This window comes from Callionymus lyra, chromosome 1 (genome assembly GCF_982586985.1).
Source record: "Callionymus lyra chromosome 1, fCalLyr1.hap1.1, whole genome shotgun sequence".
Taxonomy (NCBI): Eukaryota; Metazoa; Chordata; class Actinopteri; order Syngnathiformes; family Callionymidae; genus Callionymus; species Callionymus lyra.
Window position 1 is genome coordinate 8,407,673 of NC_141818.1, and position 27,553 is coordinate 8,435,225.

At 38.2% G+C, this 27,553-nt stretch overlaps 1 protein-coding gene across 5 annotated transcripts in view; it reads left to right on the top strand.

Annotated features, from left to right (window-relative positions):
- stpg2 (sperm-tail PG-rich repeat containing 2) overlaps positions 1 to 27,553 on the top strand; it is an 81,086-nt gene that overhangs the window by 33,411 nt on the left and 20,122 nt on the right. For 4 of the 5 annotated variants that reach the window (XM_087791818.1, XM_087791845.1, XM_087791827.1 and 1 more), the window contains exon 13: positions 6,532 to 6,700. In XM_087791818.1, coding sequence (XP_087647944.1) covers positions 6,532 to 6,698 — 167 coding nt within the window. In that variant the 3' untranslated portion in view covers positions 6,699 to 6,700. Of the gene's footprint in view, positions 1 to 6,531; positions 7,867 to 27,553 lie in introns of those variants that run through there. The other variant, XM_087791837.1, reaches the window with a different exon arrangement.

Genomic DNA, 27,553 nt, shown 5'->3' on the forward strand with positions numbered 1-27,553 from the left:
ATGACCTCCTCCTAGCTAGCCTAGGCCCGGAAACAAATGTGTTTGTGGTATCCCTTGTGTTGTCTCTGGGTCAAGGTGACCCGGAGGCCTGAAAACAAATGTGTTTGTAGTATCCCTTGTGTTGTCTCTGGGTCAAGGTGACCCGGAGGCCTGAAAACAAATGTGTTTGTAAGTAAGTAAGTAGGTAAGTAAGTAATATTTATTTATATAGCGCTTTTCGAGACCAGGGTCACAATGCGCTTAGACAATCAAAACAATACTCAATAAAGTACATACTTTAAAGATCAAGATAATACTGAGAACAACACAGGAGTTCCAGAAATTCAAGGAAAAGCCTGAACAAATAGAAACGTCTTAAGGTGTTTCTTAAAGGAGTCAGTAGATCCATCAAGCGCAAAGAGAGAGGAACATCGTAGTATCCCTTGTGTTGTCTCTGGGTCATGGTGACCCGAAGGCCCGGAAACAAATGGGTTTGTGGTATCCCTTGTGTTGTCTCTGGGTCAAGAGGACCCGGAGGCCCGGAAACAAATGTGTTCGATGTATCCCTTGTGTTGTCTCTGGGTCAAGAGGACCCGGAGGCCTGAAAACCAAAGCGTTTGTGGTATCCCTTGTGTTGTCTCTGGGTCAAAGTGACCCGGATGCCTGAAAACAAATGTGTTTGTGGTATCCCCTTTGTTGTCTCTGGGTCAAGAGGACCCGGAGACCTGAAAACCAAAGCGTTTGTGGTTTCCCTTGTGTTGTCTCTGGGTCAAAGTGACCCGGATGCCTGAAAACAAATGTGTTTGTGGTATCCCTTGTGTTGTCTCTGGGTCAATGTGACCCGAAGGCCCGAAAACAATTGGGTTTGTGGTATCCCTTGTGTTGTCGCTGGGTCAAGAGGACCCGGAGGCCCGGAAACAAATGTGTTTGTGTTATCCCTTGTGTTGTCTCTGGGTCAAGAGGACCCGGAGGCCCGGAAACAAAGGTGTTCGATGTATCCCTTGTGTTGTCTCTGGGTCAAGAGGACCCGGAGGCCTGAAAACCAAAGCGTTTGTGGTATCCCTTGTGTTGTCTCTGGGTCAAAGTGACCCGGATGCCTGAAAACAAATGTGTTTGTGGTATCCCCTTTGTTGTCTCTGGGTCAAGAGGACCCGGAGACCTGAAAACCAAAGCGTTTGTGGTATCCCTTGTGTTGTCTCTGGGTCAAAGTGACCCGGATGCCTGAAAACAAATGTGTTTGTGGTATCCCTTGTGTTGTCTCTGGGTCAAGGTGACCCGAAGGCCCGAAAACAATTCGGTTTGTGGTATCCCTTGTGTTGTCGCTGGGTCAAGAGGACCCGGAGGCCCGGAAACAAATGTGTTTGTAGTATCCCTTGTGTTGTCTCTGGGTCCAGGTGACCCGGATGCCTGAACATAAATGTGTTTATGGTATCCCCTTTGTTGTCTCAGGGTCAAGGTGGCCCGAAAACAATTGTGGTTGTGGAATCCCCTGTGTTGTCTCTGGGTCAAGGTGACCCGGAGTCCCGAAAACATGGAGCTGAAACAAAAGTCCCAGGTTGTTACAGGATTTGCACCATTTCATCTTTTTTGTATTCCTTGTGTTGTCTCTGGGTCAAGGTGACCCAGAGGCCCGGAAGCAAATGTGTTTGTAGTATCCCTTGTGTTGTCTCTGGGTCCAGGTGACCCGAAGGCCAGGAAACAAATGTTTTTGTGATATCCCTTGTGTTGTCTCTGGTCAAACACTATTGCTTCCGGGCCTTCGGGTCACCTTGACCCAGAGACAATATAAAAAAAAAAAAGATGAAATGATGCAAATCCAGCAACAACCTGGGACTTTGGTTTCAGGTCCATTTCTGTGGAGGTGGATTTGAGTCTTTATTCAATAAAAAAAACTTTCTTCAATAAAGATACATTTTCCATCCAAAACGCTTTTCATTCAAAGAATAACGTTTTTTTATGCAAAAAGATTGAGACTCGGGATAAATATATATTTATTCAAGCCCTTTTTTAATCAGATTAAATGTTATTTATTTTAAAATATACATGATTTATTTTAATTTTTTAGTGATTTTTTTATTAAAGGTTTTCTATCTTTTTATTTTGTTTAAACTGTTTATTTGGTTGTATTTAGGCCAATGCTTGAATAATATAATTGATTTTAATTGATTTACTTTTTTTTTTTTCATAATGAATTAAACGTTTTAAAGTCCTTTTGATTGAAGTGAAGGTTTTTTTTTCTGATTGAACACATTTCTTCTCTTACTAAAGCAGCCTCTTTTTTGGATCTGAAATATTTTCTTTAATGGAAGCAACCGACTGAAATGTACCTTCATAAATTTCCCGATGTGTCAAAACTCCAGTGCTATGTCTCAAATCGCATACTAATCTTAGTATGCTAGAAGTTAGTATGCATCAGTTTAGTGTACATACTAACTAGTACGCAAATTCTCCACAGATAGTATGTCTCAAATCAAACCCTGAAGCTACACATTAACCGGAAATCACATGACAGCTTCTTCTTCTACTTCTATTTAACGATGTTTCAAGAAGCTGTTTGAACGCTATCGCCACCTGCTGGCAGCACGTCTTGCAACTTTGGAAAAAGAAATAAAGAAAAAATATGAGAATCTAAATAATCGCGAGATATTTAAGCTGGTATCAGCAGCGAAGACGTGTTTATCCTCCTACTGCTGCTGAAAATACACATTTAAGTATATGAATATATATGCATTTATATATGACGTAACTTCCGTTTAAAACGTCACTAAAATGGCGGCTGTTAAGTGTGGTTAGTGTCCATCGAACCATGCTCAGTTTTGTGGGCGTGTTAGTACGCCAATTTAGTATGCATGGCGCACTAAATTTCGCATACTAAGAATTGAGACACACTAACGTACTAAAAATACTAACTTTTAGTACGCTAGTATGCGATTTTAGACACAGCACAAGTGTTAAATCAAAAATGCTAAATGTTTCAACGTCATTCTCAATATAAATCTACGACTACATTTTTTAACAAGAATAATTTCCTGAATGACGCCTCGTCGCCCGTCGAGCCGCGTTAGTCGCTCCTCAAAGTCGGCTTTAGCTTCGCAGCTTTTCCCAAATTTTCCCTTTTTCTGCTTCCTCACCTGATCGTCGGCTACAAATCTATAGTTATAAATAGCGTAACACAGCGAGAAGTGTTGCAGACGCGAAGGAGTCGAGAAAGAGAACATGCCGAGAGACAAATGACGGCAATAAGAGAGGTAGAAAAGTACGTTCGGCTAATGTGGTTTTAAAAAAAAAAAGGCAGAACGTGCAGGAGAGCGAGAAAAGTAGACGCATTAGAGGATGGTTCAATTCAACAGCTGAAGTGTTCGGCAGATGGTAGCGCACGTGAACAGCACCTTCAACAGCATTATTATCCGAGTGCATGTTCATCCGTCCGTGCACGAGTGTGAGATACAGTAATGCTCGGCACTTGAGCCGCGCTCGTCCAACGGTCATTATTTTTTCCAGCGAAGATATTTTCCTCGTTAGCTGCTCTTCCATCCTCGCTCTCGATGGCTCTGGTAATTAAACATTCGGCAGATGAAAGTAAAAGTTGTGTAACAAAAACAAACACTCCTCAGAGAAACTTGTGCCAAACTTTAAAAGATCAGATTTCCACGATGAGTCGGAACAGAAGGTGTCCTTAACACCGCTGACATTTCATGGAGCCCGTGGGCTGTTTCTGTCTCCGAACGTGTTCCTGACGGCGTTTTTCTCTCGCTCGGCTTCTCATAATGAGAAAAGCAGCCACAGTCGGAACCATTCTGATCGTGGCCTTGCTATCCTTCTTCTTTTTTTTCTTCTTCTTCTTCTTCTTCTTGTTGACGGACGAGGTTAAATTCCTGATGTCGGTTTAGAATATCCCTGTGCTGTTTTTGAACCCGGCACTCCCACTCGGTTCACGGCTCCTTTTGCTGTTTTTCTGACAAAACAAAATTTTGGATTTCTTCTTCGCTTCCCGCCCTTTGACCTCTGATGTTTTGATCGCTTCAGTTGGAGTTGAGACTTTGCTCTCATATAGAAATGGGGACGACAGCCGAGTCGGCGAATCGTCTCCCATGAGTTGACCTTCGGCGAACTCATGTAAGAATCCGTGAATCAACTCAAAGTCTTGATTGAAATTAACTTTATTTTCTGTAATTCACCATCTATTCGCCGAGTTAATGCTTCAGAAAAGGTTCTGACTTATTCTTCTAAAAGCTCCCTGAAGAAAAAAAACATTTTCAGATGATCTTTTATAAATGTTTTCTATTCTTTTTTCACTTTTAATAGGTTAAACGCTGTCAGACATACAGGGAGAGGTTTTCTTTGTTTGTGCAGATTTTCTGTCTGATGGATTCAAACTTTTACTTACTTTAAAAATGACTTTAATTTCTTGATATGCTGATCAAAGTGTGGCCCTGGGGCCATTAATGAGCTCAGATTGTGATCATGTAGAAAAAACTTAACAATTTTATTTTGTCAATTAATTAATTTTAAATTCATAGATGTTTTTTTTTGTGTTATATAGTTTTTTTTCTTGTTATTTATTTGTCATTTTACTGGTTATTTCATTTTCCTCAAAATAATTTTGAAGTAAATTGAAGAAATATTTAGAAAATAATTCATGTTTTAAAAAAAAAAAATTTTGTTGTAAAATGTAAAAAAAAAAAATGTCCCCTTTGTTTATTTTCTTTTCATTATGGGTTTGACGGTCCCTTACGATCTACGATTATGAAGTACGATCACATTCCCATTAAAATTCATATCCTTCAACCTCAACCAGTTTTACATTTATTCAAAATATCTTTATAAATATTAATAAAAGAAAACCTTTTGAGATGCTCTTATGTAAATATTGTCTTTTTAAATTTTTAATATGTTGAAAAAAAACCTTCAGACATAGAGGAAGAGGTTTGCTTGTGGCAGCAGCTTTTCTCTCTAATGGATTCAAACGTTGTTTTTTTAATACATGTTCTTTTTAAAAAAAATGCTCATCAATGACTTTATACCTGAGCTGGCAAAGTGTGGCCCTGGAGCCCCTAATGAAGTATGATTCTGTAGAAACTCATCTGAATGTTAAAGAACAATTAAGGTTTTTGATTAATATTTTATTCTTCGTTTAAAAATGAATTAGGAAAACGACTCTTTTTTTGTGTTACACCATTTTTCCTCTTTATTTTTCCTTTTTGTGTTTATTTAACTTTCCTAAAAATAATTTTAAAGTAAAAAACTCTATAGTATTTAAAAAAAAGGTTGTTGTACTGAAGGTCTGATGAAGCTTCATGAAGCAGTGTCATTATTTTAAAAGTCCACTAGATGGCGGCTTCTGCACTATTTTCCTTTGTTTCGAACAACTGTTCTACTCCAAAATGACGTCGTTTTTTAAACTGATGGCGCCACCTACGGACCTCTTAACTACATGACACTGTTTTATCGAAGCTTCATCAGCTCATCACTAGTTTGACGGTCCCTTACAAGAAAGTAATATAATGAGACCCCTTTGGAAATTGCCCGTAAAACTCAATCACACAAGGGGTGAAAATCTTTTAGCACTTTTGGTCTCGAGCCAAACTTTCTTTTTTTTTTTTTTTAACCAAACTGTCTTTCAAGAATAATCACATTCCCATTAAACTCCTTTTCTTCAACATTAGTTTTACTGTTAATGAAACTCCATCCATCATCCATAATATCTTATCTTATCTTAAACACTGCAGCACATTCGTAGGTCAGGATGTCAACATTAATCTACTTTCTGGCGGGGAAACGTAAAATAACTCCGACATCCTCGCATCCCGACGATTGCACTGAGGTTTGAACCCCGTGAGTGAACCCGTCTTCCTTTCATGCTGCTTGTTCTGCACATGTATGTGCGTCGTGGGAAAAGACGTAGCATCCTGTCTTGTGTGTACCGAGCGAGTACGGTAATCACCGCTTCAACCCTCCATCGTTCCCTTTCTCCCTCCTCTTTGACCCACTGAACATCCCATAATCCCCCCCCCCCTCTCATCATTGCCATGCCGCTGATGCTGTCACTTCCAAGGGCTCTTCCCCTCGTTCTCGCCCCGCCTTCCTCCGGGCAACCCTGAGGGTGACCCGGAGTTGAACCCGCAACCTCTCTCCCTTCAGGATCAGTGGTGAGATCTAAGCGACCCCTGCCAGTGTGGCTAAATCCTCGCACCGGCATCCTCGGCATACTGATGCGGCGTCTGCGGCGCCGCGGGTTAGTGAGGGAATAAAATAAAGAATAAAAAAACGGCTCATGCAGGGAGAGGGGAGGCGGGTGTGTCTACTGCCTCGTGCACGGGCGAGTGTGTTGAAAGAAAAAAAGTGCCCTTTGAAAAAGAAAAAAAGGTGAATTCCTCAGGCTGTAGGTGAGAAAGCTAAAGTAAATGAGAACACGGGGTTGGTCGGTTAAAAACCCATTTATGGTGGAGCCAGAAGAAGGTTTTTTTAATTGAAGAAATAATTCACATTATTAGATCTTTTACTCAAACGTCGTCACTGAATCCCACGTCTCTGTGTTTTTGTTCCCCACAGTTGAGTCCCGGGATGATGAACACCGTGCTCAAGGGCACCTTCAACGTGACCTTCCACGACCCCCTGCGTCCGCCTCGCTCGCGGACGGGACACGGGGTGATTTTCCCCGTCGCTCCCGGCGATCCCGACGCCGCCGGCAGCGCCTCCTAGAGGCGGTCGGGGATTAGAGGTGAGTTGAGAGGTCGACGTTGAAGGTCGTCACGTTTTCGATTCTAATGGAGCGGAAGGAATCATTTTCATGAATATTGATGGTGACGGACGTTTATGATGAATGTATTATAGATGATTGAATAACTGCATTGGATTATGTGCATTAACCAAATGAATAAAGTGTTCGTGTCGCAGTCAAAGCTGGACTCAAACTACTTAAAATGGCTCATTTAATTTGTCTGTCCTGCAAGCTTGTTGTACTAGTTGTTGTTTAAATTCTAAAATGACTTAATTCCTGCTAAGAATAATAAAATAAACCTTTTCTATCAATATTTCTTATACGTATATACTGATATTATCTATTTATTTCCACAAATTACAGTTGTATAAAGTGTTAGCTCTGTAGCGAACTAGCTAAGCTAACAGTTATAGCATTTAATTCCTGGTCACCAATTTCCTTTTAGTTCCCTTTTTTTAGGTTTCCTTATCTTTATTGTAAAGGGGCGTTAAACATTTACTTCAGATTAAATGCAGCTAACACTGTTATCGAATAGCTAAGCTAGCACAATTTCTGTCCAAATTTACTTTCCATTTGAAGAAATTAAAATAACAATGCAACAACGCATTTTTACTTTTCACGATCTTGTGTGTTACGGGGTGGTAAAGTTAACCACAGTAACGAAATAGCTAAGTTAGTACTGTAACGAACTAGCTAAGCTAGCAAGTATCGTATTCAGTTTTGATTAATAATTTCCTTTTATTTTACGTAAAGTTTTATTTATTTAAAAAACGGATCGCGACAACACACTTTAAAGTTTCCTGATCTCATATGTTATGGGGTGTTGAATTCAAGAAGGCAGCTAGCACAGTTACAGACTAGCTAAGCTAGCAAGTACACCATTCAATTGCTGTTCAAAATTTACTTTACATTGCAATTAAAAAAACAACAACAATAAAACAACGCATGTTTAAGTTTCCCTTTCTTGTGTGTTACGTGGTGGAAAGTTTCATCTCTACTAATCTTCCCACCTCAAAAAAAACTTCGGAAAATGTGCTGAAACGTCCTGCTGGAGACCTTGGCTCCTGCAAAACCCCACCTTTAGTTAGATAAGATAATCTGCTTTCTGTTATACACACTCTTTGTTGTACCCACATGTAAGTGTTACGGGGTGATGCGTAAAACAGAGGTTTGGTCGTGACTCATGTTTTCTTTTACTTTTATTAAATTAAAGCGTTCATTTGGATAATGAAACGAATGTAAGAAAATGTTTAATATTATAATTTTGAATGTGAATTTTGTGCGAGTCCAGTTACTTTGTAAAAAATAAATACTTGAAAGTGTGGATTTATATTTACAAAGACATTTTGAAAGTTCAATTGTTTTTATTTCGTTGGCTCGTGACAAAAATGCAACAATGGAACGACAATAGAAAAAAATCTTCTCCTGTATTTTATGTAGCATTTAAGAAAAAATGACTTTGAATTGTTTTTAAAGAGTTTAAGTCTGGTTGTTAACAGTATTTAAACCTATGGAACAAATGTGTTTTCTTCTTATTTAAAGGATAAATTCTTCTTCATCAAATACACTCACTTTCTATAGTTATGTTCAGAATAAATGTTGCTTTCATTGAAAAACTCTAGACGAGAGCCGACACTTTCTAAAGCTGAAAGAAAAAAATATCACAACAACTGCAAACAAAACATATTCGCAGCGACTTCTTTACATTCTTTCAAGGTTCCTTGACCAGTTTTGAACAGCGTAACAATCTCACATTTGACTGATTAATACTTGTATTCCTATAAAACATTCTCTTGAAATGATCATTTAAACTGCTTTTCTGACATGAAGAAAATGGACGTTGAGTCTCAAGGTCAGTAGCAACATTTGAACCAGTGGAGACCAGAACATAATGTTGTCCTTCATAACTTTCTCTGCGAGACCAACCAATAAAATAGTTTTAAATAAATGAAACATGTATACTAGTGTGTTCATAGTACCTGCTTTGTGTTTCCATCAAACCTTCTATCATCGCTATATAATATATATATAATATAATATAATCTTATTTCTCCTTTAAACAAACTTTCTGTTTACTTGAAATTTCACCAGAGATAACTTTGTGTTACATCGAAAAGTTGTGTAGACAGTTTTGGTGAACATACGTATTGTTTTTGGCCCATTGTGTGATTGAGTTTGACAAGTTTTTCTTTTAGGAATTTCTACGGAAAACTCTCAAAGGGAAGTGGATATTAAATGTACATATATATTAAAAAACGATACTTTTAACTCTTATTCAAATTTAACTTTTGGATTATGACGTCATTTTCAGAATAGTTAACAAGTGTATTAACCAAGTATAATTTGACAATATACAAGGAATATACAAGGACTGATAGAATTGAAAGATCGTACAACAAAATTGTACAAAAAAAGTTTCGCACAACTTTGTAGAAGTTAAATTTGAATTTCCCCGATGAAGGAACTGTGTGTATTTGGTGGTTAAGAATTATCGATGACTTTGGACGTGCCTGTTCAAAATGCTCGTTTTGCATTCGAAGGTTTGTTTTTGAGCGAAGCATTTAAATGAAGATAAATGGACGTATTGATCAGAGGATTGGTCTTGTGTGTGTGTGTGTGTGTGTGTGTGTGTGTGTCAGCCGTCAGAGCTAGCGACTCTTAATTAATTTACGCCAAAGATTTTCCCTCTTTACTGTAAATGCTCTTTACACACACACACACACACACACACACACACACACACACACACACACACACACACACACACACACACACACACACACACACACACACACACACACACACACACACACACACACACACACACACACACACACACACACACACACACACACACACACACACACACACACACACACACACACACACACACACACACACACACACACACACACACACACACACACACACACACACACAGAGAGTTACCGCCCGGACAGACGTCCATGTCGCTCTGATGTTCCTTCAGGCCTTTTAGCCTAATGAGGTGTTTACCCCCCGTCATTATTCAGCTGGGGGGCTGTTCAGGGGGGCAGACGGTCGGGCCAGGAACAAGCAAAAGGGGAGAATGGTATCATAAATAATTTGCTACCTAATTGCCATGAAGGATCTGCTGACAATTTAAGGTGAAGAAGAATAACGTTGAGGAGAAAATGGACAATGAGCCCCCCAAAAAAAAACCTCTAAAAGAAAAAGAGGTGAAAATCCTGCGTTATTTATGCTCCCCCTGGCACTCGTCTACCTTTTTCTCCTCCCTGCGAGCTGTTTTACATCGGCGATCTAATTAAATCAAATAAATCACGTCGCACACATCCTGGTCCCGGGATCGCCCCGGACCCCCTACTCCCCCCCATCACCCCCCTCCCCCTGAGTAAATCTTGATTATGGTGCATTACACGACACATCTTTTGTGTTGTTTATAGGCCTAAAAATATGCAAACAGACTCGGGGACATAAAAGTGATCTACGCCCCGATAGGTCCTCGCCGCCCCCCCACCCACCCACCCCTCCCTGGTCTGGTCTGTTCGGTGTCGTCACTGACTGTTGCCTTGTGTTAAAGAAGGATAGTGGTCTGTCCTAATTTACTGTCCCCTGGAGTCTCGCCGAGCAGACATTTAAAAGTACATTTTAGCTACTTTGCTTATTAGCTCTGCAAATCTTAGGCAGAAGATTCACTGTCCGCGCATTAGCTCATTGAACTCATCGCTCACTGTCGGCTAACTTGCTCTACGCCCTTTTTTGTTTCCGCGATAATCAACCATTAACATGGAAAGTAAACCTCAATTTAGTTCTGTTGGAGTTGAGGTTTAGCTGGAGAGCAACGTGGCTAACACCGTTGAGCTACTTTGGTGTTTATTTAATTCCCAAACCTATAAATTATATTAGATTAGATGGACTTTATTGATACCTCTGGAGAAATTAGGTTTCCAGAAGACGATAGTTTCATAAGAACAAGAACAAAGTGCAAATAAAAGAACAAAGTGCAAGGGATGACGAAGTGCAACTATAAAGAACATTTATCAAAGGAAATGACGCAAAGAAAAGGATACAAAGTAAGTAATGTTTGTATTTATATAGCGCTTTTCCAGACCAGGGTCACAAAGCGCTTAAACAATCAAAACAATACTCAATAAAATATATACTTTAAAGGTCAAGATAACACTGAGAACAACACAGGAGTCTCAGAGAATCATGGAAAAGCCTGCACGAATAAAAACAAAAACAGCTTCTTTCCTCTGGCCATCAGACTGAATGAACTATGACTTGAGCTATACACTATTTAAAATATTATGTATTTATTCTGTTTTATAACATATTGCACTATTTTTTAACTTATTTATATTTATACTTTTATATCCATTAATTATGATATGCAATATTTAAAACGTTATTTATTTATTACTGATTATACTACATTGCACTATTTTTAACTTATTAATATTAATATTTATAATTTTTATATATACATTCAGTCTGCTGTGTTTAACGGTTGCCAAGCAACGAAACTTTGTTGCCAGTTTCACGGCTGTGTTTTCTGTGCAATGACAATAAAAGAAAGTCTAAATGTCAAAGATTTCAGTCGAATTACTTACTAATAATCACCTAATAATCAGAACTTATGACCTAAAGGGTCATTTGTGAAGGAGTTCCAAAACTACCTGGTCTGGAAAAGCTCTATATAAATACTAATTACTTACTTACATAAGCAGATTAGCATTATCGCTTTACACGGTTAAAAACAGACGTGTGTTTTCAACAAGGACGACCAACAAACGCTGAAGCATCATCTTATGATGTACGACGTCTCTACGTGTCGATCATATTAACTTCTTCCCGACAAGTTGACGCATGTATTTCATGAGCTCCATCCTAGTCGGACCGAAGCCACAACCAAGTTTGTTAGCGTTCCTGATGGTGGTCGATGGCAGAAAGTTCACAAAAAAATAATAATAATAAAAAAAAAGTTTTATCGAGTATGTCCAAAACTTATTTTCGTAGGCTTTCGAAAATCTGCCAGAAGCTGATGTGTGTCACGCCTACCCTCCTTCAACTCGCCTCCCTCGAGTCCAGGAGCTGAACAACAACATGTGAATACACAAGGTCGTGTGGACTGCTGCAAATGTGAAAAACTAATAATAATTAAATTCAGATTATGCTTTATCTCTGTTTTTGATCCATTTTCTTAATTGTTAAAGAAGCTGCTTAATAGTGTGTTGGTCTTCTTAGGCCACAAACTCGTCTATTCTTGGCCTGAAATGCTTAAAATCCGACAAGAATTCAAGTTTTTGCAGATTGTAAATGGAAATTTTGCAAATAAATTATATGTTCAAAATAATCCCTAATAAATGTGCTCACCGTTTAAACATGGGTTGCCAATTGTGATTCTGGAAAAAAAGCTTTATAAATATACAGTATATATATATATATTTATACTTTGCCCAAGTGAAAATGAAGCCCTTGGCAGAGGTATGCACTGTTTCTGTGCCGTTTAATTAATGTTTTCAAGCCCCGCCTATAGCAATTGTATAATTGATTTACATTCCCCGATAATAAAAGATAATATTTCAAACACAACATTGAATGTTTATCAACATGTACCAGAAGTTGCTGCAGATGTAAACTGAAATGCTTAAAATCCAACAAGAATTCAAGTTTTTGCAGATTGTAAATGGAAATTTTGCAAATAAATGATATGTTCAAAATAATCCCTAATTAATGTGCACCCTGTTTAAACATGGGTTGCCAATTGTGATTCTGGAAAAAAAGTTTTATAAATATACAGTATATATATATATATATATATATATATATATATATATATATATATATACTGTATATATATATATATATACTTTGCCCAAGTGAAATTGAAGCCCTTGGCAGAGGTATGCACTGTTTCCCTGCCGTTTAATTAATGTTTTCAAGCCCCGCCTATAGCAATTGTATAATTGATTTACATTCCCTGATAATAAAACATAATATTTCAAACACAACATTGAATGTTTATCAACATGTACCAGAAGTTGCTGCAGATGTAAACTGAAATGCTTAAATCCAACAAGAATTCAAGTTTTTGCAGATTGGAAATGGAACATTTGCAAATAAATTATATGTTCAAAATAATTCCTAATACATGTGCACCCCGTTTAAACATGGGTTGTGTGTGTGTGTGTGTGAAAAAAAGCTTTATAAATATATATATATATTTATATATACTTTGCCCAGGTGATATTGAAGCCATTGGCAGAGGTATGCACTGTTTCAGTGCTGTTTAATTGATGTTTTCAAGCGCCGCCTATAGCAAAAGTATAATTGATTTACATTCCCCGATAATGAAACATAATGTTTCAAAAACATAATTGAATGTTTATCAACATGTACCAGAAGCTGCTGCAGATGTAAACCAACCAGAAAAATCAGAAAAATCCAGGTTTAAATCAAATTGTTAACCAGATTATCGAGGTTGATAAGATGTCGGCCCTTTAGCCAAACATAAGTTTCTAAAAAGTTAAATCTTTATTGACATCAGTTCATTAACGAAAACGAGTGTCCTTGTGATTGTAAAACTCCATCATCAATAAAACCTTCAAAAAATGCACCTTGTCAATTTTTGATTGTTGACAAAAAACCCATCACAGATCAAAGTCTTCAAATCAATGGACCTCTCGTCGATACATGCAAATGCGAGGCTCTATCTGGGGCCGGACTCGCGGGGTGGAAGTGACAGCGGCGCGTTGGTTAATGCGCTCTGATGGAAAGCCAGATTACGGCGTGTCTTTAATTAAAAGAGATGTACAGTAGAGGAGAGCGATCGATGCGAGGGGTCGGCCGGTGCTGACAAGGGCAGACCTGACGCCGGCTTTTCATTTACAGACGGCGTGAAGAACCAGACGGGGTTAGAATCAGAGTCAAGGCTGAACTCTTTATCGAGTTGTGGAAGCGGTGCGGACCATTGTTGGTCTTGATGTAGTTCTCAGGGGTCTTGAGAAAAGGTGACCCTTTGTTTGTCCTCGAAACTTGTAAACAAGCAACAGTACATTTAATTGAAGAGTCTCTTTTCTGACGCAGTGGTGGACCATTCATTTGCCTCAAGGGCCACATTTGATACAGTGGCTGTAGTGAGGGGCCATGGAAGTAGATTTGTTTATTTATTATTCAATAAAAAAAAGGTCTATAAAAAAAAGTTTCTTTAATTAAAACAACTGTTTTCTTTAATAGAAAGTTTTCTTTTTTGTTGCACGGCCACATTATGTGTGTGTATTTTTTATTTATTTTTATTTTAAGTATTTTAGTTTTTTGGATTTGAAGTCTTTACTTTTTTAGTTATAGTCACTTTCATTTTTTATTGAATAATAAAGAAAGAAATGTTTCTCCATAAGGGGCCATCAAGCAAAAATAAACAAGTGAAAAGTATAAAATCCAATCATAAAATGAAGCTAAATATGTGAATATTATAATATATATCCTAAATCCTAATCCTAAATGTTTACGTACATTTTGTAATGGGCAATAAAAACTCACTTAATGATTACAACAAAAACTGTATATTCAAACTTAGAGACTAGTAATGAATCATAGAAATTAATACAATTATTTATACATGATCTTTGACCTTCTTGAGGGCCACATGAATACAGTCAATGGGCCGCAAGTGGCCCCCAGGTCTGCTCTAACTGATGTGTAGCATGTTATCTGAATTATACTTAAGATATATAATTATTGACACATATATTTCATACTTCATTACTTTCAAAAAGTTCATATAGAAAAAAGGAACTATGAAATAGTTCATTTTTGGAGCTATGTTGCTACAAGCTAATGAATGAAACGAGTTTAAATAACAATTTAATGATGATTAAAAAAACGATACAATAAGTGACTTGTACATTAAAGTGGGCGTATAAAAATGTAATCACTGAAGTGTTCATGAAAGAAAATGTAAGATTTTTTTCCATCCTCATCAACCTTTTCACAAATCTTGTTTAGACCATGTATAACCATAAATAACCAGCATTTATTTTATATGTTTTAACGTTAAAATAATGCGTCAGATTTCAACTTCAGATCAGGATATGATTGTGTATTGACAGTATTGTAACACAGATTATTTCTGTGTTTTTGTGGTATTGTGGAATATATTTTAGAATTATTTAAATCAAATATGTAAGTAAGTGAGTAATACATTTTTATTTGTAAAGCACATTTCTAGACCAGGGTCACAAAGCGCTTAAACAATCAAAAGCAATACAAAGTTAAAACTATTTACTATTAAATGCCAAGACACATAATACAAACAAGAGTCCCAGTAAATCAGGGAAAAGCACAAATAAGAATGTCTTAAGATGTTTCTTGAAGGAGACCATGAATAGATCTGAAAGCAAGAACCAGAATTTTAAAGTTGATCCTGAAAGAAACTGGCAGTGAAGAGTTTTAAGGATCGGAGAAATGTGAGTTCTTCTACTAGAGTGGGTCAAAATTCTCGCTGCAGAGTTTTGTATTAAATCCAGGAGAGACAGATCCTTGTTATTTAGACATGAAAACAAACTGTTAAAATAGTCTAATATAATAAGTGAATCATACATCAATCATTATTAAAAGACTAAAGTTTTTTTTCTATCGTCATCAACCAACTAGTTTCAATGATTTTAGGAGGAATTCTTGTTACTTTGTCTAGTCTGGTGACAACATGCTGCTGTAGCTGCTGTTTGTTTTCATGACGTGAGATGTTGGCTCAGTAGAAATCTGACAACCTGTTTCACGAAGATGATCCGAGCGAGTCTGACGTTTTTATCCCCGACTTACCTTCCATTTAGTTTTTATTTTTAGTTTAGTTTTCAGATGGATTTTGGTCGTTAAGATGTTTGCTGTAAAATATCCTTGAACACCGTGATCTCTGTGGCTTACAATATCAACACAGTGATTATTTCACCAACTTCAAATCTCTTCTCTGTGGACCCCGATTTAACCCCTGGTTTTAAGTTTGACACGTGTGACCCCAACCTACTTATTTACTTGAGCACTGACAGCTCTGAACAGTCTAATGATCTGCACAGAACTTTTGGGATGTGATGGAACACAAGGTTCCCCTTGAAGAAGAAGAAGTCACAGAGGAGGGAAAAGGTGAAGGTGTTATACTGAGTACAAGAAGACATATTTATAAGGTTCGATAGTGGATGGATTTTTTAAAGTGGGGACGCCAGGTGGCGCTAGAGGGGCCTATGAGATTTTTGTCGAAAAGAGAAGAAAGGAAGTAACTATGATCTAGATTTCTAAACCATTTTCATTGAACACTCGCAAACTACCGTGATTTTTATTTTTTCGGATTGTCAAGTTTCCGATTTAGGCACCTGTGAAGATGTCATATCGTGTGTCAAGATGGCTGTTTACTCAGTAGCTAGCTCGTACAAAGAGAGCAGAACACCATGATCCTGCTGCTAAAAGATCTCACAACCATCTGAAATATTAAAAATACAAAAAGAATTGAAACTGAAACGTGTTTTAAAATAATTCACATATATGAATACAACAAAAAGTCTATGTTTTGAAGCATAGGGGGTTCGGATGACCTTGGCGTGGTGAAGTTTGCCCTTGTTACTAAAACGATCAAAACACAGAGTCGCTTCTGTCGCTTTGTCCCGTCGACTGTACAGCTCAATAGTCCCGGGAGAAAATTTCCCGATCTGTAGAAACATCGCTATATTTCCCGTCTTCTCTTTCCGGCCAAATGGTCCTTTCAAGTTCCCCGTGTCCTGATCCCCCATTGAGAGACATCCTAATTTGTTTTCTTGTAATCTAATCATTCAAATGTTCTTGGACAGGGGTTATCTTCTCTTCCTTCTTTTAGCCCCCCTTTCCCGGGTGTGTCTTGCTTCGTTCTTTGATCTACAATTTAACGCGTGATTTGCAGATAAACGGATGTTTTAAATGACCGATGTCGTATCTCTGATTCTGATCCAAGCTTGCCTTGAACCAGTGTGAATCAGTCTGAGTGGAATGTTGATTTTGAGATTTTTGTGTAGTCAAACGTTCCCGTTCTTAGATCAAGCGAGTAATTTATACTTTATATTTTGATTATCTTTTAGCATTAACTTAAGTATGGCGTATACGTATAGTGTATAATCATTTTAATCTAACATTACGATAGATAACTTTATAATTTAAAATATTTTGTCAAAAACTGAAAGCAAAGCAAAAGTGGAAATAATAGTTTTAAGTGGACTTTGATGGATCAACTACAAGGAGATAAGAACAAAAAAAAGGCTCATTTGGAACAGAAGTAGTCCCTTGGATGAGGAACATAACGTCTATAGTTGACTCACTTCTGAACTTCTTGAAGAACCATGACCAGGATGAATGAGAACCTTCACGGACCACCTTTCATTGTCAGAATGGTTGGACAAACAAACAAACAAACCAAAAAAAAACGATGTTTTTTGGTAAAACCAGGGGATTGTGAAGGTTCATTAGACAACTGGTGAAGTCACTTCACTTGGTACTATTGGACCTTCTTGTCTATTCCCAAACCCCCCAAAAGGAACCTCAGGTTCTGATGCATGATCTTGTCATCTCTGCCTCTCCTGCGACTCCCTCCTGACTCCCTCCTGTCATCAGCTCATCATGAATGCAGACGCTCAGCTGATCCACAACCTGCCACAGAATCTTCTACACAACACCTCCGCAGCGCCGACTGCAGCGCTCGCCCGCCTACCTGCAACCCATGCTGGACTCATCCTCCCTCCTCGATACCAGAACCAGATCTCAAATCAATCAAATCAAGATGATAGAAGATCTTCTGGTCAAACAAAAAAAAAGTCACATCTCAACTGTTTTTCTAAGAGCAGCACAAAGGAAAATATTCACCGAGCGATGTTAACAATTTTAGAGCTTCTGTTGTTCAAGGAACTTTTTTAGTGCCGGCGGCTGTGAACTTAAATATTTATGAAGATTGTGTTTGTTACCTGATGAAATGGTCCTCGGTGTGCGTCTGACTGGAGGCCAGTGTTACACGTTCTGACGTCGAGGACGAGAAAAATCGGATCCGACGTCCTTTAAAATCCCGACGAGAATAATCACGGATTCGATCAGTTAAAAAAAAAACGCTGCTCATTAACACCAGGGGGTGACATGAGGTGGTGTTTTTTGAACCTCGAACCTCATCATTGTTTCTTTAAGAAAAGATAACAAATGTCACAGACGACAACGGCAGCACCGGCTGAAAGTATCGCAGCACAAAGAATCCAAAGTATTTCTTAACAAGCCGAGCCTAAAGAAGAAAGTCGCTCTCATTAGTTCCCCAATGCTCTCGCAGCTTATCCATCTAGTTCAGAGCTTCAGTTCTTTCTGTTCTCATTCCCTGCATTATCTCGCTCTCCCGAGGTTTGCTCTGGCGCCGATCCACGGCGGAGACGCCGCAGCCAAAATAATAAAAAAAAAATAAAAAAAGATTCAGGACACGCGAGCGTTTTTTTTTTTCTTTTCATCCATTTGAGCTCGGACCATGTTATTGAGAAAGTTGAGTGCGTTTTTTTCTTCAAAGCTTGGTTCCTCGGCGTCTCAGCAGGAAGTTTCTTTGTCAGAGTTTAGTCTTTGGCACATCTGGACGCCTTTTCTTGAGCTCGAGCAACAAGCCTTTTTGCTGGCTGTGACCTTTTTTTTATTATTTTTCTTTTGTTCCTTGAACACAGAGTGGTAGTTGACCGTGCAACCTTAGGTTCATGCTGGGCAAAGAACACTCCAGAGAACGCTTGTCAACATCAGCCAGGGAATTTATTTTTTCTCTATTTTTTCATTATAATAGAATGAAAACGAGTTTGCTCTCATTAGCACGGGTGTTCGGTTAGCATGTTAGCATTGCATTGGTCTAGCTTGCTTTGTTGACTTACGGTATAAGGGTTAGCACGACTTAAAGCAGCTCTATGCGATTTGAAGTCGAGCGACGCCAGTGGACTAAAGTGGTAGTGTTTAGTTTAGAAACTACATTTCCCATGAGCACTCACTAAACGTCTCAAAAGTTGCCATGTCCCAGTGTGTAGCAGTGGGACAAATTTTCTGTTTCCAGACTTGTAGATAATGAAATATGATATGTGTTATGACGGCTTTGTAAATAACATAACTTTAACTTTGTTTTTGTACCGTAATTCACCCCCCCCACCCCCGCCCACCACAACCAGTAGATATGTAGCATGTTCACACCATCCCCCAAGAACTTTTACAGTGAAGATAAAAGTCACATAAAATACCTCAAGTCACGATATACGAGTCATTCAACTAGTTTTTAGTCGATGTCTCATCACAAGTTTTATGCAAATATTTTAGTACAAAAATATAAAGGTACTCAAACTACCTGTAGCTGCTTTAAGATTTTGACATTTTTCTCATGTTTTGGAAAAAAAAAGAAGCGCTGAAACGTTTTTCACGACAACAGTGCAACGGCGCACTCCGAACAGTAGAGGGAACCAGAACTATATATTCAATCTTCTGTAGGTAGGCTTTTGAAAAAGCTCTACCATAAAATATTACCCGTATTTGTTTATTACTCTCATTATTATGTTGTTTTATTTATGCTTGTCTGATTTTCGGGAGAAAAACACACATTAATGAAAGTTTTTTTCAATAAATTGATCAGGAAATGCTGAGTCGGACAAAGAACAGACGAATAACGATTTGATTTTCCATTTAACCCTTGTTTTGTCTGGGTCACCTTGTCCTGAAAACAAATCGGTTTGTGGTATCCCTTGTGTTATCTCTGTGTTATCTTGCTCACCTTGACCCCTGAGACAACATAAGGGATACCACAAACAATCATTTGTTTTAGGGCATTCGGGTCACCTTGAGCCAGAGACAACAAGGGATACCAGAAATAAATTTGTTTTAGGGTCTTCGGCTCACCTTGACCCAGAGACAACATGAGGGATACCACAAAAACATTTGTTTTAGGGCATTCGGGTCAACTTGACCCAGAGACTACACAAGGGATACCACAAACACATTCGTTTTCAAATCTTTGGGTCACCTTGACCCAGAGATGATAAGGGATACCACAAATACATTTGTTTTAGGGCATTAGAGTGATAGTGTTTGTTCCTTGTAGTTGAATAGGTTGTTTTTTTTGCTATCTAAGAAATATTGACTTTTTTTTTTTTTGTGAAATGGTTGTTTTTGATCTCAACGGAATATCCAAATAAAATTCATAAAACATACTCTTTTCGGCCGACCTGTCTCGGGGCCAAACTATATGCAAATAAAAGAAAGATTGCAGTGAGACGGTGATCGCAGAAACACAGATGCCAACACAAGTTCATTTCCCAGCCAGTCCTCAACAGCTCAGAGTCCACTTGTGTTCAAAACAATGGCTTATGTTCATCAAACACACAACACTACAAGTCAACAATACACCACACACTACACACATACATGTCTATACACACACGCGTATTCGGACGCTGTGGTTGGCTGAGTCAGGAGCGAGAGTCGTACGCGTGGCTGTGTCGCAGCATATGTGTGTGTCTGTTATGGTGACATATAAAATGTTTCTCAAAGCTCTGTTGGTTCGGCTGCAGCCGGGGCCCCCGGGGGCCACTCATCCATCTTCCTGCACTTTGCTTCTGGGCACAGGCTCGCTGATTGTGATTGGCAGTCATTACCGGGGCCCGATGGGAGGACATGCCTCATTGGTTCCGAGCAGATTTGAGGGAGGGTTGAGATAAAGCATAAATGTGTGTTTGTGTGTGTGTGTGTGTGTGTTATTGATGGGCCCGAGGTGGGCTTTGTGTCATTTGTGCTTGATTCATGGACATACAACAAAGAATGGATGGAGAAAAACTCGTAGCGGAAAAACAGATGTGACCGTTCACACACACACACACAAACACACACCCACACAAGTGCACAAGACTTGAGAAACAAACACATTTTTTTTGTCCCAAAAGCCTTCGAGCACGTCTGTATTATCCACGTATGTGAAGCAAAACAACAGAAGACAAACGAGTATCCAGCTGCCATTTGGCTTAAATAGAAAACTTCATTGTCATTCATTCTTTTCACTATCCATCAAAGTCAACTCAGAATGACAGCAGCGGGCACGGTTATCCAACTAGCATGGCTATCTAGCTAGCACGGCTATCTTACCAGCAAGGTTAAGGTAAGGTAAGGTAAGGTAAAACTTTATTGATTGAAATTGTTGTTTCCAATAGCCACAGAAAATACAGCATTTTTTTTATAAAAAATAAATCAAAAATAAAATAAGAACAAGAGAAATAAAGAGAAAGAACACAATTACACAATCTAAGTCTAAAGATAAAGACAAAGAACAACAGATGAAAGAAAAACAACAAAGACAAAGGATACAAAGACTAACATAGAACAGAACATCCAGATACTTTCACTTCACAATTTAATAGCCCGAGGAATGAATGAGTCCTTGAGTCTATTAGTGTTGCATCATGGGAGGAGCATTCGTGCACTCATTCTGCTTCTCTACTCACTGATGACAGTGTTGAGAGGATGACTGTCATCATCCATGATGGACAGTAGTTTGTTCAATGATCTCCTCTCAGCAACTGTCACCAGTGAGTCCAGCTTCATTCCAACCACAGAGCCAGCCCTCCTGATCAACCTGTCCAACCTGTTGACACTCCTCTTGGACACATTTCCACCCCAACACACCACAGCATAGAACAGGACACTGGCCACCACAGACTGGTAGAACATGCAGAGGAGCTTCTTGCAGATGTTAAATGATCCAAGCCTCCTCAGAAAGTACAGTCTACTCTGAACCTTCTTATATACATGGTCTGTGTTGCAGGACCAGTGCAGTTTACTGTTATCTAGCGAGCACGATTATCTAGCTAGCACGGTTATCTAGCTAGCACGGTTATCTAGCTAGCACGGCTATCTAACCAGCAAGGTTATCTTGCTAGCACGGTTATCTAGCGAGCACGATTATCTAGCTAACACGGTTATCTAGCTAGCACGGTTATCTAGCTAGCACGGTTATCTAGCTAGCACGGCTATCTAGCCAACAAGGTTATCTTTCTAGCACGGTTATCTAGCGAGCATGATTATCTAGCTAACACGGTTATCTAGCTAGCACGGTTATCTAGCTAGCACGGTTATCTAGCTAGCACGGCTATCTAGCCAGCAAGGTTATCTTTCTAGCACGGTTATCTAGCGAGCACGGTTATTTAGCTAGCAAGGTTATTTAGCTAGCATTGTTATCCAGCGAGCACGGTTATCTAGCTACCATGGTTATCAAGCGAGTACGGTGACCTAGATTTTTTGGAACTTGCCTGCTTGAGACCTTGGCTCCTGCCTGAGATGTCACTTAAAGAAAGTCTTTAATCTTAGTCTCTAAAAGTAATTTAAGCCATTTAAAAAAAACCCTATGATTTATATCTTACTTTATGTACATTTCATAAAACGCATAGTATTAAATGTCTTTATGTTGTATTAAATAAAACTTTGGTAAAAAAAAATTGAATTGAAATAGAATTTTTGTTGGGATATTGTGATTTTAAAATGAAAACGACGCTGACGGTAAAAAGCAAAACGAATGAATAGTTTTGAATCGACAAACTTCAAACTAATTTACAACCTTGAAACTAAGTTTTAAGCTGTTTAAGCACATTTACAAACTCAAAACAAATGTACAAAATCTTGAATCAAATATAGAAAATATTTAAACACATGTAGAAACTTAAAAACATTTTTTTCTCAAAACATTGAAACAAATTTACAAACTATTGAAACAAATCTTTAAAAAACTTTTTAAAAATTCACCAAATCTTTGAAACCTATTCAGAAACTAAGAAACACATGTACAAACTTGAAATGAATGTACAACCCCCCCCCCAAAAAAAAGAAAAAACAGAAAATCATGAAAACATTCTAAAAAAATCTTCAAAACTTGTAATTGTGTTTCAAAAGTTTGTCTTTACAAACAGCTGCTGTATAAAATGGTCGAAACAAAAGGCCTGGTTTTCACAGACGACCCAGATATACTTTTGAGTAAATTAGTCAACGTTTTTTATTTAAAAAATGCATTTAATTCCCCTTTTTTTGGTGAACAATTTCATCTCATCTTTTGTTGGTTAACTCCGAGTCTAACTAGTGTAACGAAACACACTCTTCAACCGGTTTTTAACACGTTTTTCACCTTTTAATAAAAATGTAAACATGATGTAGAATTTCTTCTGAACTTTTAGATTTTTCCAGTGGATCAGAATCACCAGAGATGTTGCTTCACATGCATGACGCACGTGTTCGTACATGTGTGTTTTTGTGGGTCACAAGTGTGTGTTGTGAGTGTGTGTGTGTGTGTGTTGTGTGTGTGTGTGTACGGTCCGGGTGTGTCTGTCTTCATCCTGTTTTAAGCACAGAGGCACTTTAAATGGAAATATACTTGACATTTAGTAGGAGATGTAATCAGCACCCATTAGAAAGCAGCTGATTTCCTCCCCAGAGCTCTCTCTCCTTTCTCCCCCTGCCTCCCCCTCTTATTCTCCATCACTCCCCACTATATCATCTCTTTTTTCAGGCTTTTGATTTATTTCCAGTTCTTCCTCATCCTCTCTTTCTCTCGCCCTCCCTCTCTCTCTCTATCTCTCTCTCTCTCTCTCCCCTCTTTAAATCTAATTTCCCTGTACTTTCTCCTCCTTCAGTCTTCAACTCTCGCCCTCCTCTTCCCTCTGTCTTTCCCCATCAGGGCATTGTTGCTCAAGAATAGACGTCTGATTTCATTTCCACATCTTCCCTTCAGCCTTCAGCGCCGGCGTCATTATCGCGGGCCTGTTCTCCGACAGACGGCGGCGCGATCAAGAAGAATCATGCAAAGTAGTGAGTCATTGGAGGAGAGATTGTGTTGCCGACGCACAAACAAACATGCTTGATTATCGCACAAGAACCTGTGAAGTGTCACATGCTGAGCGCGTCCTCTGAAGCTTCTTATTGACTGTTCAGCCTGGAAATAGTTTGTCTCTTCATGTTTAATGGCGACGTGGGTGAGGGGTTTTGAAATTAAATTGACTTTTTTGTCACAAGACTTGGTTAGTTAACTCAATTTCTCGAGTTCTTGTTCACTAAATCCCACGTTAATACACTCAATAAATCGTGTTGCTTTCGTTATCTCCATGTTATCATTGATGGATAACGTCAGGAGATGCATTTTATGTTGTGATGGAATAGAATATTGTTCTGTACAAACTGAAAATATATATTATAACTGAAGGATGAATGCAGGTAGTTCGAGGGTATTTAAATTGGAAGATAATGGGGAATTGCAAAAAGCTGCAGTTCATCTAGTGTCCACTTGAGGCTGGTGGCAAAAAGCCTGGAAGTCGGGTACAAACTAAAAAAACAACTAAAAACAGACTTTAATGACATATATAGTATCAAAAGTTTGAGAAAAAATTAAACTGAAATTTTAAAGTAAATTATAAAATAATAATATTATATTTTTTTTATTTTGGATCATAAAGCTCTTTGGGATATGGACCACATTATTTGAAATGATTGAAACAATTTTACAAATTTGAAACAAACTCATCAAATTTATTGACACAACCAACAATACACACTTGATTATAGACCCACACAGACTGAATGATATATGCAGGTAAATCAAAGTGCAACATGGGTATTTAAAAGGGTAACTAATGGGGAATTGCAAAAAGCTGCAGTTCATCAAGTGTCCACTTGAGGCTGGTGGCAAAAAGACAGGAAGTCACGTACAAACCAAGAAAAAAAAACAACTAAAAACAGACTTTAATGACGTATAAAGTATCAAAAGTTTGAGAAAAATGAAACCGAAATGTTAGTTAATTACAAAATAATAATATTATCATTTTTATTTTGGATCAAGCAATCTTTGAGATATTGACCACATTATTTGAAATTATTGAAACAAATTTAGAAACTTAAAACAAATGTACACATTCTGAAAAAAACGTATAAAAACAAAACACACAAGCAACAGTATACCAACGTGCAACATCCAGCGTTTAAAAAATAAAACTTATGTGCAAAATCTGCAGTTCATAAAGTGTCCACTTGAGGCTGGTGGCAGAACGACTGGAATACATATATAGACCAAGACTTTTATGTAATATAGGGTATAAAAGAAAAAATGAAACTGGAGTAAATTTTTACGTAAAAAAAAAGAAGGATCTTGCTGAAAGCTAAGGCTACTTGGGAAATATTTTGACGGCTCATAAAATAAGTGGCGGGAAATTGCATAATGAATTGATTGTAATTGAAACAATTTTAGAAATTTGAAACAAACACATCAAATTTATTGACGCAACCAACAATACACACTTGATTATAGACCCACACAGACTGAATGATTTATGCAGGTAAATCAAAGTGCAACATGGGTATTTAAAAGGGAAGCTAATGGGGAAGTGCAAAAAGCTGCAGTTCATCAAGTGTCCACTTGAGGCTGGTGGCAGAAAGATGGAAAGTTGCTAACACAGAGCGAATAAACCTTAGATTGATGGTCTTAATAACATGTATCCATCCTGGTTTTAAATCAAGTCTTGGGAACTAAACATTAATTTCATTCTGTACAGTGAAGAATCTTTTCTTTTAGATCATATTCCCGGTCGTCAGTTTCTGTGAATCCGCATAGTAACCTAACTTACCTACTCACCAACCGTAGCCTTGAATAAATGTCTTATATCAGCCAATCATTGTTCAGACTTCCCGAGCTTTGCCTCTTAACCTGAATACTGCATTTTCGAGATGACTTTGAAATTTTTGTTTAGTAGCAGACGAGTGACATCACAGATGCTGCTTCAGTTTTTCATTCAGCGTTTGACGCCAGATTCTGTCCCAACTCGTGGGGCCCCCTAGTGGTGAAAGGACACAATAACATTCATAGACGATAAAGTGGGTAAAGTGGTCGGATCGTGGCTTAAAAAGTTGCGTGTTCAATCCCAGCAATAATATTGTGCCGTTCTGTCCTTAAGCAAGACACCTGCGTAGCAGCCTACTCCCATCAGTGTTGGAATTGTTGTTTTAAGTCTCTTGGGGGGGGGGGGAGTCTGCTAAATATATATATATATATATATATATATATATATATATATATATATATATATATTTGATTTAGTTTATAAGGGAGTCGCACTGGCCAGAGTTTGTCCATAATAACAAAAAACTATTTCCCGAAGGAGACCTCCTTAGGATCAATAAAGTTCTTCCTTACCTTACCTTACTTCAGGGCCCCCTAGTGGTGAAACAACACAATAACACAATGAGACCATGATAAAAGTGACGTAGATCATTATTTCTATATTGTAGAAGTTTAGTTTGTGATCATATGAAGTGAGATTCGATGCATTTCTGCTGCATTGACGAAAACAAATCTAGTGTAGCTTATTCCCGATGATAAAATAGTCTCCAGAACCGTCATCATCATGTCTTTTGTGTTTATGCTTGTGAAGTATTCATCTGCGATCAATACTCGGCTCATGATTCAGTTTGTCTTTCATTCCTTCGCTCGCGTCGTTCATTAGCAGGAACGGAGGGAGTCTCGTGAATCATAAGAAGGTCTTTTCTTGATAGTAATGTTCACATGAGTCACATTAACCCACAGGTTCCTGCAAGGACACGCTTTCCATCTCCAAGAAAACTTGCTTTTATTAAAGTATTCATTATAAACCGAGCATCAATTGTTCTCCAGTAAAACATACCTTGAGCTACAGACTCGCCGTTTCGCGGACGCTTTGTTGTGCTGAAGTTGTGAAGTTGTTGCAGAAAAAAGCGCTGGCATGACACACACACGGAGCATTAGTGCGTGGGCGTGAGGTGAGGCTGCCAGAGCAAACGCACAAAGATCAAGGAAAAACAGACGAAACAAAACAAGCTCTGTGTGCGAAAGGAAGGTCAGGAGCACGTCGGTCCAGAGAGGAAACGATGGGAAGTCTTGCAGCAGGAGACGAGGCTGATCTTTCGTGAGGGTGAAGAACCGTCCACCGAAACCCAAAGCCATAAGTGTTGCATAATGTGGTTTCTGTGGAAACACAAAGTCGCTCCAGCGAATGTGAGTTTAATCGATTTTTTTTTTTTCTGAATTTGATGGACGACGGTGATGGCGGCGCGAAGGTTTAACTGTGATGAAGGTCAAGTGGGTTCCATCACGAGCCACGTGCATGATGGGATTTTTGTCAGATATCGCTGCAGGGAATGGCTTTATTATATATATGATCCTCAGACTTCATGAGTAATTATATGTCGGAGCACAATAGCATTCATACGACCAGAACATTCCATTATATTATCCTGGAAAACCTTCAAAAGCAAAATCAGCTGTTTTAAATTCAAACACAGTGGGCGGGGCTTATGACAGAGAAAGCGTCCCATTGGTTAATCTTCTTTAACAAGGTGAGGGTTGGTCCAATCAGCTGGACCTTCACGAACATTGTTTTCTGGAACCGTGTAGTGTCCATATAGTTGTAAATGTACTTATATTTATGTAATAAAATACCAAACAGACACAAAAAAAGCCAGATTTTACAAAAAAAAAGTGATTGAGTTAAACTCATTAAGTTAATTTCAACATAAAATGAAGCTAAAATAGTCAATTATTGATTTATAAAGCTTAGGTTATGAAGTAAACTGGTAGAAAAGTACTTTTCTTTTCTAAATATTTTCTTAATAGTTAATAAATATATTATAAAATATTCCTTAAAGGACAACTTTATTTTACATTTATTTATCAGGGCCACATAAATATTAAATATTTTCTTTCATTTAATTTTATACTTTTTTTTTTGATACATATTTGTGTTTCTCTTATAATTTTCTTATGTAGGGTTTCTATACTTGATGAAC